This window comes from Cygnus atratus, chromosome 15 (assembly GCF_013377495.2).
Source record: "Cygnus atratus isolate AKBS03 ecotype Queensland, Australia chromosome 15, CAtr_DNAZoo_HiC_assembly, whole genome shotgun sequence".
Classification (NCBI taxonomy): domain Eukaryota; kingdom Metazoa; phylum Chordata; class Aves; order Anseriformes; family Anatidae; genus Cygnus; species Cygnus atratus.
In genome coordinates this window covers 8,665,382-8,680,783 of record NC_066376.1, presented here as the reverse complement: position 1 = coordinate 8,680,783, position 15,402 = coordinate 8,665,382, and the positions used below count along the sequence as shown (strand labels likewise).

Below are 15,402 nucleotides of genomic sequence, written 5' to 3'. Positions count from 1 at the left end.
AATATATTATATACATCAAAATAGATATTAAAATGTTGAGTGTGTGGACATTTAAGAGTGTGCATAATCAAAGACCGAATAAGCAGAATATAGCTACTGTGCATTTTACTGTCAGTTTTAATCTTCGTGGAGTTATACAGCTGTCTTCTGCCACAAATGACATATTCCCTCTTTTCCTTGTTCACTGCTGATGGGTGATTACCTCTGCTCAGATTCTATTTTTATTTGACCTGAAGCCAATTGCATATATTCTCTTAGATAAAAATGGACCTGACATGACTTTTGTTCTCTAAAGCCGCCCTGCTGAAATGATTGATATTTGCCAGTGACTGTCATACTGAAAATTAAGTCCTATTTTTCATGCTTGATTTTATATTGGTTTCTCAAATTTAGTGTGGGATTCTAAACTACATACTTTTATAATTTATAAATGAAAGCAATTCAATGCTAGAGTTGGCCTTGCCTATGTATTACTTCTTAGGATAGTTCAGTGTCTTTGAAATAACTGCTGTAAAATATGTAGGTCTTCCTGTGATTTTTGCGCTCTAAGATTTGGTTTTCAAAAAGATCAAAAATAGAACAGTGAATGAAAGCCTATCAGCCAAACCAACACAGTCTAACTTCATATTTTTAAGTCTGATTATCAGAAGGAGTTAGCTCAGGAAGCCTTGCTTATCTAGCACTTATAAATTCCCTTGAGCGGTAGAAATGCTAATTAATGTTCACAGAACTAAAACTGTTTAGCTTAATGTAAAGACCTCTTTTTATTTTTGCCTGATTTCCACTCTTCCAAACAGAGTTTTTCTTTCACATTGAAATAAATGTAGGCCAAAACCCAGCTGACATGACGATGAGACCAATTTAGCTGAGTATACTGACTCAAACGGTGTAGTCAGTAGAGCACTAGATAACAGTTAAGGTTGTGCTCAAAGTTGAAATCTTCCTTCAGTGAAGACAAGCCCTAAGAGAAAGGCCTCAGAGAGCATAGGAAGCTTACTAGGGCAGAGACTAATAGAAATTAAATTAAGTGAAAGGAAAATGTAAGATGTCAAGCCTCCTAGCCTGAGCTGGAATATATTTATATTTCCTAAAGAAACGGCAAAAGTAATGCTTTAGCCAGTAAGTACAGGACTGGATGAATAGCTTGTTTATCTATGGTCTTCGTAGTATATGCGTCTTTATAATATAAATAGTATAAATAATATTCCTGCAGAGTTTGCGTGTCACTAGTTTTGTTCAAGTAGACATAGTTTAAGACTAATACTGATAAAAACAAATTTGGTAGTTAAATCCAAATGATTGCTGAATCCAAACTCATGTTGTGGACTTCCACGTCAAAGCTGTGATCAGTCCGTGTCCCATGCAGGGAGAGTGGCGCCATTCTAACACTGTGCCAGGTCTACTGCTTATAAATGGTCTTTTCATAAATTGCAACATTACTGCTCTATATTACTCTATTGACTTTAAAGACTACATATTATATTCATTATAAAAGAAATCCATATAAATTAACATTGTTTCCTCTTCCAGGTAGATGTTTTGATCAATGTATGTGAGAAATAAATCAACAGCCATAGAAAATGTTTTTTGCAAAGCACGGCTTGATACTGTGATTTGAATTTTTGTTAGTGATGGCTGAAATGTAATTATACTTTCTCATTAAAAATAGTTGCAACAGAATCACCAGAAATGCTCTCAAATTACTGCATATTGTGGCTGAAAATTGTTAACTTTACATATCTGTTCCTTTCTTTTGTCACCAAGCAATGTGTATACATTATCAAAAGTAAAATTTCAGCCTTTTAAGAGCTTCTTTAGATGTTTCTGAGCTTGGATGCATGTTTATGCCTACACAATTATCGTTTTTTTCATTTTTCAGTACATTTCACTTTTAACTGAAATTATAAGGTAGCTGAACGTGCTAAAAAGTATTTGTTGTATGATTTTAATAATTAAGGTATAAACATTTATGTGATAAATTTGATCATTGTTTCATGCATACTAGAACCTCCTCTGCTTTACAAATGACATGTCTCTATCTCTCACTCCCTTCCCACCACCCCCCCAAACTCTACCATAGTGGTAGGAATTCCAAATCCATGTAGAAGAGTAAGAAAGATTACTGCACTTGATATGCTATTTGTATATTACTGTTTTAAGGAAGAAGTGATTGTAGTGTACATAAGATATGTTTTTAAAGGAGGTATTCTTTGCACCTTCTATCTCAGCATCTCAGAGCAATAAGATATTTTAAGTTTCAAGCACCTGAACAACCTTTCTCGTTTTTGTAAAATATATTGCTAAAGAAGACAGTCATTTGGTTGTAAAGGCTGTCTTTTACAAAATACTATTATTTTTTATTTTTTATTTTTTTATTTTTTTTAGTCCTAGGCAACCAATGCCTCTGTCTCTCCACCTATCAGAAGAAGAAGCAAGCATAATAATCCAGTCGTTTTGGAGAGGTTATCGGGTAAGAGTAATCTATAATTACTTTGCTTGATGTTGAATCTGTAGGACTGTGAAGGCCGTAGGGAAAATCTTTACATAAATTTTAAGTAGGGGATACTATAAATAGCTGTGGAGGCCCTCATGGTTCATTGGCTTTGGATGTTGCTCTGCCTTATGCCTGGTGACTACAATTTCTTCACAGGCATTTATGCTGATGTAATCTCCCTGTTTTCTTCATAAAATCCACTGAAGGTTGGAACATTTTTTTTTTTAATGAGTTGATCTTTGGCTAGTTGCTAAAGTGTTACTCGGCTTCATTCAGGGATATTTAAGTGAGTGTAGAGGTACACAAAGAGGACTGGTGAGGTCTGTACAGAAATAGAAGCGTATAGAAACAAAGATAAAATTGAGACAAAGAACAAGACAGGAGATACAGGAAAGGAATGAAGGCTGTTATTCAAGGAAAGGAAAAACAAAATGGTAAGCAGATATGGCAAGCCATACTAGTAATATAGCACTAATGCGGTCTCCAATTTAAGGGAGAAAAGAGAGGAACATAAATTAACTCTGAAGAAGATGGGCTCATACTATTATTTTGGAGTGCGACAGCAGTGCTAAGCCTAGGGTACGATATAAATGATTTTGAAAATGCTGAAAAGATTCTGGAAGCCTTTCTTAGAAAGGCTGTAACACCTTCATGCTTTGTGAAAAAATGGACTTAAAATCCATGTGACAAAAGAAGCATCTTTGACTGCCTTTTTCAAAATTTAAGGTTGTAAATAGCCTCCAGCTATAGCAGTAGTTTCATTGTGATGGACAGTAATGCATCTCATTGCATTCACATCAGTTGTTCTACAACTACAGAACTACATCAGTTGTTCTTTAAATCGCAGTCAGAACAAAACATTCTCTGTTAAGTTCTTTACTATTTTAACAAGCATGAATACATAAGAGTTGCTACTCTGATGTGCCATGCAGACAAAGATGACGAAATATCCTGAAATGATCTTCTTGACTGATAGATTTTTATGACACTTGCTGTTTTTCGTTTTCCTTGATTTTTTTTGTTGTTCTGAACAGAGATGGCATTGACACTAACATTAATTAGCATTGACAATATCACTGCAGGCATCCTCACAGTGGATTATTGCAAAGGCAAACATCCAGTAACAGTTCCATTAGAGCTGAGCAGTGCAAGGTTGCTCAGATACCTTGTGCTTCAACCAAAGGTTCCAAAGGGCACTGTCCCTTCTCACTGTGTTAAATTTAGAATGATAAATACTATGGTGAAAATTTTAAACCAGTTCCTAGAAATGAGAGGGTAACTATAGCTTAAAAAAGCAGAAGACAGAGAAAATAACTCAGACTATAAAATTGGCTGTTACATGTTTTAACTTCTTAGAGCTGAAAGAACTTAGGCTTTTAAAAATTAACATTAAAATCAGAATATAAAGTCAAAATCATTAGTAACAAGTTATTACACAGGGTATTATGTTATCTTTGATTTAAATGAGAATTCATCACAGTAATGATAAAGTAGATTCCAAAAAATTAGAAAATAGTTCAGATGATATGCTTTTAAAATAAATATCCCAGACATGAACCTTGTAATTTTTTTTAAATTTTATTCTTAAATGATGTCATATAACGTGTGAGAAACCACAGCTGGTAATTTTTCACTGACACATCGTGTATGGAATCACTGTTTTTGAGTTACTTTGTTAGCCATGTTGATCTAGGCAGTAGACTTTACTTAGTTGTATAACTGACTGAGCATTGCATCTTTGCATGGATATTTCACTTGTTTCTGCCACATGTAGCTGTCTGCATGTGCCAGTATCAAAACCACATGAGATTCAGCAAAAACAAGGTGTCAGGCAGTAAGGATTTTTCTATGTGAAGAAAAAGAATCCTGTAGGTACAGAATATTGAGCACTTTCTGATAACAAAAAGTTAATTAAAAGGGTACATACGTCCTTATCTGAAGCAGGTTTCAGAAAAATACTTGTTGTGGTAATAATAATTAATGTCTGTCATCCACAAAGTCTTTGCTAGAATCTTTCATACAAAGACATTTATGAGTACTTATTTCAAGTTTAATCAAGAATTAAATCCCATAATAAAAAGCTGTGTTGGCTACAGAAACATTAGGCTGCACTCTGAAAGACAAACAGCAATCCAATTACTTTCATAACCATTTTCTGGTAAAAAGGAGAAAACTAATTAGACTGCAGAATGTTAGATTAGGACCTAAGCAGAAGAAAGCCACCAGGAAGTGATAGTAGCTATTGTGTGACCCTAATGGAAAAGGTTTCTGGGTGTAGAACTTGTCATAAAGAAAGGTGTAGGGGGTTTTGAGCAAAAAGGCAGTTTGCTGTTGCCACATCCATTGTGACTGTGGAAATCTTGTGCTTGATTTACAAATATGAAGGCTTGCTCCAAAGAAACTTTAATTAAAATTATCTGTTTCCCATTCCTGGCAGAAACAGTCTTGAAGTTCCAGGACTAAATAACATAATATTGGGTAACCACTGTAGTCCAAAGGAGTAATGATAATGTCATTTGTTGCACGTGTATATATGAGACACACCAGAACGGTCTTGCATAGTACTCTGAGGAGATCAGAAAGGAAGATTTCATCTTGAGAGGTCTCTTTGAGGCAAGCAAGAACAGCTGGAATAAGGCTTTTGACAGCTCTTTCATCAGATTTTTCTCTTTACTTCTTACTTCCTCTGTTATTGACGTTCCATTCATCTGTCATGGGCCAAGGCAGTACTCCAATATCTGATGAAAACCCTTGATTGGTAGGTATCAATTTTCCAGTCACTTCTCCAATTCAAGAAAATGTATATCTTCACTCTTCTACTGCTGAATATGTGCTTAGTGCCATTTATTCTCTGGGGTCTTTTTAATATTTACAGTTTGCATAACTATTCTAGGCAGAAGGAATTTTTCATTAATAGAATTTTATCTAATGTTTCTGTCCAAAGCTTTAGTGTTATCCTTCCATAGTGCTATCCTTTTTTATATACAAGCATTGAACCTAGTATATTTTGTATAACTGACATATATTGATATATTGAACACAGTATATTTTGACTATGTAAATCTTGTAATACTATGGAGCTTAGACTGGACAGCATTAGGTAAATATTCAGTGCTATTTTGTGTATAAATATCGTTTGAGCAAAAATTAAATCCAAATTGAAGTGGGTTTATCTTTATGTCTTACAAAGAGTTCTCATGCTTTTGCTGTCATAATTTGTTTTCCTTTCCAGGAAGGTGTGGTGACTAGCAAAGGCTGAAACCTAGAAGGTCACGCAAATATTTGCTGTTCTTAACAGCAAGTGTAGATTCAGTCGGGTGACTTGGGTTTTTAAAGAGACACATTAGGCTTTCTCTCAGTTCTTTGTTAGACTCCTTCAGTGCTTCATGCTTTGTTGATCTGCAGGAGAGTCATCAGCTGTTTGGGCAAGATTTGAACCTTAGATTACTTACCTGGAGATTTGGCTGCTGAGTCATGGCTTTTTAATCATGCTAGAATTGTACTCTGATTTACAAAATAGAGGCTACTTTCTGCTAAATTATCAGAGCTGTGCTAAATTAGAGTTCGTTAAGAATATTTGGAACACATAGATAGGATTCTGCTAAGTTCCTATCACCTGTTTTACTGAAAGTGACAGATTTACATTCCTTTTTCTTTCACATTTCTAAAAATCTGGGAGCTCACGTTCATTTCTTGGTTTTGATATTGGACCTTGCAGTATTTTAATATATTAATATATTGTATTTTTTGAAACATTATTTGATGGTTTTAATTAAAAAAAAATAATATGTTTTTTTTAGCTAATAACATTGTAATTAATTTTAAAAATTTTATATTAACCTTGAAAGAACTAAATATATCTTTTATAGAAGATAATACATACCTGTATTAGTATGATGGGATATTTTAAGAGGCCTGAGAGGTATCTGATGTCAAGTCACTAAGTAAAAGTCTTCCCTGTCTGTACTGATCATACAACCTTGCATTGTATTTCTGCTCTGTCAGTGCACTGAAATATATATCTGAAATCTGGCAAGTTATCTTCTCTGAAGTGGATTGAAAACTACGCTTGGAGTACAGTTGCTGTCTGTTGCTTTCATGGTTGCACCACAAAGGAGAAATTCTGTGTGGAAAGAATATTTTTGCTAAATAATTCATATTGTTTTGTTTAATGTTTTTAACAAGTGGAAAACTGCATCCTTCTCTTTTGCGCTGTGTGCATTTCAGGAAAGCATGTGAAAACTGGAATGTAATGGAGTGGAGTAATAGAGTTCAAATCACACAGCAAACTCATTACCATATCATGTAAGAATAAAATAAATATAAGAAAGTCACTAGAAAATTTAAGTAGTCAGCTTCATGAAAGTAGAAACATGTCCAGGAGAAACCAAGCTTATTGCTGCTTGTTTCTACCATGTTACGCAATTTCAGCCTGAATAACTAGGACATTAAGTCCTAAAGCGTAATGACATTTCATCTATGTAGCAATTAGGAAAAAAAAAAAAACAGAAACTCCATTTTAAATAATTCTATTATAATTTGAATGTGACTCTAAGAGAATAAAAACTTCCCATTGTTTAAGCAAATACTAGCATGTCCCCTTCCTGCTGTTGTCCAAGGGATGGTATCTATTCTGGATTTTTGCTCGAACACTGGAGGTAGTAACTGTGTGAATGCCAAGGTATATGACAGGCAACATACTGCTATTTAATCAAGTCTTGCTTAGAGCAAGTTTAAGTAGACTGGTAAAAGCTAAATTCTTTCTTATGTTAGTAGAATCCATACCAGTACAAAAGCAATAAAAGAGGAATTCAACTTAAATGGGGACAAGGCCTGTTACTATTGTCATTTTGACTGGAAGCAGGATTAGGCTCTTCATAGGAGTGATTGCCAAAGAATGGATACCATGTAATGCATTCCAATTACTTTAAATAACGGATTAATGGCCCTCCTGTTTGTGAAAATTGTGTGGCTGAGACTGTCGGTAAGCCTATTTGCAGCTGGTAGCAGGTGTGAATCAATTTGCTGGAATAAATTTCCTGCTGTATGACCCTTCATGTGCCTCTTCTGTTCTATTATGTTGGTCAATGGGCTGGTTTTATAGTGTTGTGGTTTTCTAAAGGCACTAATACCCTTCAGTATAATGCTTTAAATTTTAATTAACTCAAAGAATGAGTGTCTCACTGCAATCACATTCTCAGGAGTCCTCGGTAATCAAAATGATCCCCTAATTGGCATATTTATGTTTTCAAAGGAGTTTGTCAATTATGTGGCTTTTATTTCTGTTTAAGCTGAAAACTGTAAACCTCTGGGATCATACTTTTATATCAAGCCCTGCAAAAAGGATGTATGTCACATATTTGCCCAGCCACAGAAAAAATACCTCTTGTCATCTTGGGTAACACGAATGTACATAATTTTAGTTGAATATTCTGTTTTCCTCTTCCAGGTCCGCTGTAATATGGAAGTGCAAGAGCTACGTCAGTGGCAAAAACAGTTGAGAGAGGAAGAAAACATTTCTCAAAGAGTGGAAGAATTCTGGACTAAGCAGGAAGCCAAAGGTAAGTGGATTAAATTACTGTAATGATTTTTTTTTTTTTTTTACATTAAATGTTTAATTGTTATACTTCAAGTTGTATTAAGAAATAAGACACACGGTGGAACACTGATCATCAGTGACAAAAGAAGGCAATGTCTGGCGGAAATGCCTGGCTATTTCTTTACCGTTACTGTGTAAGTTAGTCACTTGTCTAGCGGAAAGTGCCCATGGAAAGTATGATACAGGGCCAAAGCTCGGTAACTTCACAGGGCTATGATAACGTAGTGGCACAGTATTTCCTAGGCCAGGATTAAACTTCTACCAGCTATGCAACATTTGAGTACTGATTTTTACCAGACAGGTTGTATTGTAGTTTTTCTGAACTGCAGTATTTCTATCTGGTAAATGTTCTACTGGCATTTTCCTGTAGTTATTTATAACAGAAGTTGGCCTGTACTGTTCTTATATATATATATAATTGCCAAGGGATATGAGGCCAGGTTGCTTTAAGAACCAGCACTGCACCATGTTTCCTTTTTGCTCTGATTGTGTACAAGGCCTTACTGACAGGGCTGAAGTTATTCTTTACTTACTCAGACACAGTGGTATAATAATGATTTTTCTGCGCCTGCTCTCTTTGTCTAACAACAACGCAGGAGGATTCGCTAGCTCCTCAACCAGTCCACATTTTTTCAGCCTCTGTGGCTAGACTCACATGTGATACACGTAGGGATGTGAATTACAAGTCAGTAGAAGAGGTCATTCAGCTATATGGCTCGTGAGCTCTTGAGAGGGAAAATTCTGTTTTACCAGTCACCATTGTGTGGTCGTTCATTCTGACCTGCCCGAAGGGGTGTCCCACCCCGTATCTCTTACATCAATTTCAGCCATTGTGCAAGTGCACCATGGGTTTGGATCAGTGAGAGGTTTTGCTGTTAGTTTCCTACAACATCGTTTCCACGTGATCCCTGTATGTACCACAACAGAGGAAGTGAGCTCGGGGAGAGAGGAATAATCCCTTTCAGAAGCCCACAGCTTGGTTAAACGGAGCAGAATTTGAGGTGGTATTCTCATAGCTGGTTACTGTTCACAGCTGAAGAAATGCCAGCCTCCGGATGATTGGTAGGAGCTAACAGTCAGGGGCAAGTCTTAGACCTCCTCAGCTCAGACCACAAAAGGGTCAGTGGCCTAATTCTGAGCCTGGCGTTCGTGGGACTTCACTGGGAAAAGAGAGATTTACGTTTGAATTCTTGTAGGGTAAGGGAGTTTAGAATCAGTTTTCTGTGAAAGTTTTTAAAAATACTGAGAGGTGGTCGGTTAGATACCAATTATCCAGAAAAATCAACAATTCTGGATTTCAAGAGGCAGAAAATCGCTGATGCGCAGTCTGGAATTGGGCAGCTTCATTGTAATGGGTTACCTTTGGTCTCAGTGTTGTCAAATGACCTAGGCATTTTTACTGAAGCACTGCATATTTGTAGGTCCGCATTTGGAGCTGTTTCTCTTCACTGCACCTACAGGCCTTGTCACTGCTTTATTGGTTAGACTTCTTGAGCCACATGCCCGATTCCTAGACATTTAAAGTCCAAGCTGAGACATGGAATTTTTCCTACTGTGGCTTCATTCAAATGTTGTTTCTTTCAGAATTTTGTTTGCAAGCTAATTCTTCTTCTTAATTATGTGGAGTTATTGTATTCATGCACATATACGAAATAGGGTATTCTGGAACTGAGTGCTTGACATTCTCACAGTATGCTTTGTTTTAGAAACTACAGTAAGGATGTCCGTACATAAAGAGTACTTAGTAATATCACTGCTGTAGCAATTAGGGCTTGCTGTATATAATTAGAGTCTTGCAATTCTTCAGTAACTTCAGTCGTCAAACCTTTTGTGGCTACTGCTAATTTCAAAATCGTCCTGCTTTTTAATAAATGATACAATGAAACTTTTCTACCAAGCAGTTTAATTATAAAATAGTCCATGCTCAGTAAATGCCAAAGGAATTAACAGCAGTCAAGTCATTAACCTAATGCACTGCAATTATTCTTTCACTTTTTATTGTGCATCCAGTCTATCTATCCAGTCACAAGTAGATCAGGCTTAAAAGGATGACATGAAAGTTCCAAACATTTCCCTTTGTGCTTGTAATCTTCTGTAGAAAAGTTTGCCTAAAGGTGAAGGGGGAAATCTGTCACTAATAACAATCATTGTAACAACTGGAATTACAAAGTAGCACCTTGTTTTCAGCTTTCCATATTTTGATGTCGTTTTTCCTTCATATAAAATAAATGTAATAGGCGCTTGGGGCTAATAACAACATTTTAAACTAATGCTAGATTTTTTGTGTGTGAAATCCTGGCAATTCCAGATGGGCTACATTTTCATAATACCAGCAAACACAAAGTTGTAAATGGGTAAGGTCTCCATATTTTCAAGATTCCCTGTTGACAAGCCCTTGATTCCTTAAACTTCTTTCCAATTGTTTCCTAGTTACACTTGTATAGCTGTTGGATAGCACTAGTTAAGAAGCGATCCAGTCAGGGTAATGCTGCAGTTTCTCAGTGTTAAGTTTGCTGTTAAGTAGTCTGAAGTCTATGTAAAACACCAACTATTTCTGCAATCACAACTGGGTGAGTAGGTATTCCTACTGGATGTTTCTAACGGACACAAGGTGCAGTAGTTATAGTATAAATCTTTCAAATAGAGGTCTTAATACATGGTGCTGTTGTACCACAATTTCTCCTCTATTGTGTGAAGTGGAAAAGTATTTAAACCCACTTGCAAACAGGCAGTACTGGAAGTGAATGTTTTAACTTGTTGCTCTGGATTTCTGAAGTAATCTACATAATCACATAATAATAAATTTTATCACATAATACGAAATGAACCAGTGGCAACTGTCATCCTGTCGGACAAGGTAAGCTGTTAAGAAGCTGCCTCTATGTGTCTCCTCCTCTTGTCATCTGCAGCGCTTACCTGCCAATCACATGCACAGGCTGGTACCACCAGGTGATTTAATGTTGGCAGATGCAAGAGTCACGTCCTAGTACTGCATCTGCCATGCCCAGGGCCTGGACAACCTCAGCAACTGCTCCCGGCTTACCTACATTAGACAAAGCTCTTACACAGAGGGAGGTCTGACTCCGGTTCTGCTTTCCCTGTACTAACAGATGGTGATAGCAGCAGCAGCCACTGGATAGTTCTGTGGTTTGCATGTTTGCAAGTGCGAGGAAAGCAGTTTCCTGTTGGAGGTGGTTTCCTGCCCAAACAGCCATTCTTCATGATATCCAGGGAAAATGTGAGCTGGATGGAAGCTCCTGCAGGCTAGCTTCAGCTGCGTGGTGTTATTTAATGGAATATGTCCAGTGAAATCTGCTTTCATTGTGATCTTGGAAGATTTATGGTGTATGTATTAAAACCTCAGTTCACTAGAAAGTATCCAATGGAGAAACCTACTTGTCTAACACTGATGGCAGAACTAGTTGGTGTTCTGCATACACTCCAAAATGCATGACATTCTTCCAGTGCTTCTTCCCAGTATTCACTGTTGTTTGCATAAGAAGGACTGGCCTGCATTGATAACAGTGCTGGTGCCAGTACAAATAGGAGTAGATTTCTTTGAGGGGGTATTTAGATACTCTGAGAGGCAGTCCAGAACTAACAAAGACAGTAATGAATGACAACACCCTTATGGTTCTGCACATCTCTGCCAACAGCAAGGACCACAATCAAAGCTGTTCCTGGCTGTTCTATTTCAGCTGTGAAGGCTTAAGTGTGAATATGGTCTGCAGAAGCCTCACAGTAGAATTTTTTAAATAATAAAATCAGTTAAGTATCAGCTAGGAGTATTTGCACACAATGAAATCTGTAAAAAGGAAAAAGAAAAGTTAAAGCTGTCATAGAAGAGTAATTTTTCAAAAGACATCATGTTCAAAACCTTCCTTTATGTATCATGGCCTCCTTGGTTGCCTTGCTATTTCAGCATTATATAATGCAAAGTGTTATGAGCTGGCACACTTTTCTGTGTCTGCACTTTGCTATATGCAGGACTTTTTGGTCAATGCTTCACTTCACTGTGAAATGTTCAGAACATGAAGAATTTTCTTCAGTGCAGTATATGTTTTAGTACAAATACTGAAAACAGAAGTGTCATGATTTTATTTTTTTTGTGATAGCAATTTGTTATGAGAGCTGCATAGATTTTCCAAACATTTATTCATATTATATTGCAATTTTAATCCACAAAAGTCAGGTTTCATTTACCAACCCATGCAATTGCTCAAGGGATATTTTATAGCTGAAAATAATTCATTCTGAGGAGTGAAATAGTACATAACAATAGGGAAAAAAAATGCATCTGTATGTGTGTGTATATATATGTGGGGTGTTTGCATGCAGAATTCATAGTTTTAGTAACTTAGAGTTGGCAGATGAAATAAAACAGTAATTAGTACCAGTATACAGAAATAATGAAAAATAAAATCCATCCAACATAAGTGCTTGTCTTCTAGCAGACCTAACTATATGTAAAGAAAATTCTGGTAGAGTGACCAACATTTTATTTAAGTCTTTGTGGGATTTCATAGCCTATTTACTACGGTTTAATAAGAGTTTTAAGAATGTAGATATCTTTAAAAAAAACAAGATACAGGTAGATCTTTTTTGAAATTCAAAGTATGTTTTCAGAAGATAAGATGAAGCCATCTTCAAAATGCTGGGAGTAAGAAAAGTGGGGACTGGGGGAGCGGCCTGTGCCATTTGGCAGCTGGATTCATTCAAAAAACTGTCTCTGAAGAAAATGAATTTTTCTATAAACTGTACTTAGGTTGTTTTGGAGAGTAATGCAGTGATAAGATTTCCTTTGCCTTCTTTACCAATTATTTCAGAAGGAAAAACAAATTTCCTTTTAATCACCCTCATAGAGCTTTCCTGTCATCAGATTAATTATTTTAGGACTATAGGACACATAGCTGTACCACCACTTCAAAGTATGTTGTAAAATTGCTCCTTTTCATTTTTTTTTCTTAAACCAGTGCTAATTCTTATTGTTTATATCACATTAGGTTGCAATATTATGAAATTGTTTCTGTAATGATTTAACTGAGCCCTGCTAAGTTAATTTAAGAGTATCCGTACATAAAATAGCCGGGGGGCACAGACAGATGGCTATCTGGAAACAGCTGTACTAGTTAAAGAAGTTACTGTCCAGGGGTTTTCATTATCCATCTCAGCTGTAATGCCTTAATTAATTTTGTTAGTGCTCCAGCTGCTCTTATTTCTGCTATTATTATTCTGCTGTTTATTAACATTGTTAAACCCTGTTTCACTCTAAAATCAACAAGTTTGGGTAAAGCTGCCTTCATCAGTGATTCAATCTAACCCAGCTGGCTTTGCACTGAAGTGGGTTCTGAGTGCTCATACAGTAATGAATAGCATAACACAACTACCTTTTAAGCTCGTCTTTCTAGGCATTTGGTTGAACTGAGTTACTGTGAAATCTCCCGTTTAATTAAACGGCTGAGCTCTTTGCATTAAACCGGACAAAGCGCTTGTTGTTACAAAAAACTCAGATGTCACAAATAGAGCAATGGGATTCATGATCAAAAGAAAAAGGAGAAAAGCTTTTTTTTTAACAAATATATCGATGTATTACAAAGTTAACTACATTAAGAATAACAATGAAGTCTCTCTTAAATTTGTGTACGACTAACTCTGTTTAGTAGATGCTGTAAATAGTGTTGAATCTAACTGTAGGGGATGAATGGTGAGCTGCCAAATAGCTTTTAGAAAACGCTGACTCAAGGAGTAATGCGATTCTATTGACACTACTAGAAAGATCAGCATACCTTCTGTGAAAATATCAGCCAAAATGCAAGCTAACAGTCAGATTCTGCTGTGTTGTGGCTTTCAGCACAATGCTACATGTACCTTATTTCACGGGTATGTTTCGGGCAAATACTTATAATTTTATAAAAGTATGTTTGTATGTTCTTGACCAGTGTGATGCTTAAAAAGGATATCAAAAGGAAGTTAGAAATGTAGATGTATCATAATAAAAAAGTCCAAAGGCATTATATTGTAATAAAAAAAAAAAAACAAAGGCATTCTTAATTTATTTTCTCATTTTCAGTAAGTGTATTCATCATCATTGAAACAAATAGTGAAATTATAATTTTTGTTAGAATGTAACCCGAACAAAACACTTTTTGAGTGTTGTTTATTTTTTTTAAGTAGGGACCCGAAGTATGATTTTTCTTGGGTGGCTAGGGTGACCAACAACATGCCCATTGAAAAGGTAGTCCTATGCTTCCTTGACCACGGTTTGTGCTGTCCTTTCCTTTTCCCAGCTCTCACAATCATGGCTGTTTGTGGTGAGTCGGTTCAGCTGGCTGACCTGCCACAGCACTGCTCCCAGCTCTGCTCTTCAGCCCTCTGGGTTAGTGTTCTGCTGGATCAGCCCGCCCAGCTGACTGGCCCTGTAATGACACAGCCCTCAGCTCCAGTGTAAGGGAAATGGTGCAGCAGTAATAGAGGCAAGGAAAACTGCCCACGTGTGATGGCAGCTGGCTTTTAGATCAGCTAATCTGTCCTGTGCCTACTGTGTCATATGAAACCATACCCTACGTGGTATGTCTGCTTGGTTCGGTAGGCCAGGATGTAATGTAACCTCATATAAACCACTGACTCTCCCCACACTTCAAAACACATTTAAAAGCATCTCTCTCTGTCTCTCCCTTTTCTTTTTTTTTCTTTTTTACTTTGTAACTCATTATTCTTCTTTCCTTATATCTTCTATACTAGTTATTGGTAGTTTTGAGGAGTATTCTAGGATATAATGTGTGAAAACTGCATAAAAATTACTGTAGAAAAGGAAGTGGGGAAATGAATAGCATCCTGCAGGACTGTGGAACTCTTAGTACATAGAGCTGCTAAATTTCTTTTTGAGTGGAAAGAAACAGGTATGTTTCTTTCAGCCCCTACCTGAGATCAGAAAGCTATAACGTACTTAGCTGGCACTTTGTTTGCTCCACTCTTCCACTGCTGTAAAATTCCATTCCAAAAAAAAGGTCTATATTTAAGGTGTGAAAGTACTTACTCTTAACAGTTTCTACTTCCAGACTGAAAACGTAGAGGGAAGCATAACACTCAAGGCTCAGTTGAGTGGCTTACTGAGTTAGGCTTGTAGGGAGAAACAGAAACCTCCTCTGTATAGCCCCACTGGTTTAGCACAACTGATGGGATAAATTTGTTCCAAAACGTTTTACAAAAGTTTTTAAAAATATTCACTTCACCATAAAATACTGCTACTAAAAACAAACAAACAAACAAAAAACCCTCCGAAGGATATGAGTGAACAGTAAATGAGCTT

The 15,402-nt window shown here is 36.5% G+C and overlaps 1 protein-coding gene across 4 annotated transcripts in view; it reads left to right on the top strand.

The window, feature by feature from the left end:
• The window catches only part of IQCK (IQ motif containing K), a 54,733-nt gene that overhangs the window by 20,873 nt on the left and 18,458 nt on the right, over positions 1 to 15,402 (top strand). For all 4 annotated transcript variants that reach the window (XM_035548914.2, XM_050713918.1, XM_035548913.2 and 1 more), the window contains exons 7-8: positions 2,386 to 2,470; positions 7,944 to 8,055. In XM_035548914.2, the coding sequence (XP_035404807.1) occupies positions 2,386 to 2,470; positions 7,944 to 8,055 (197 nt within the window). The remainder of the gene's footprint in view (positions 1 to 2,385; positions 2,471 to 7,943; positions 8,056 to 15,402) is intronic.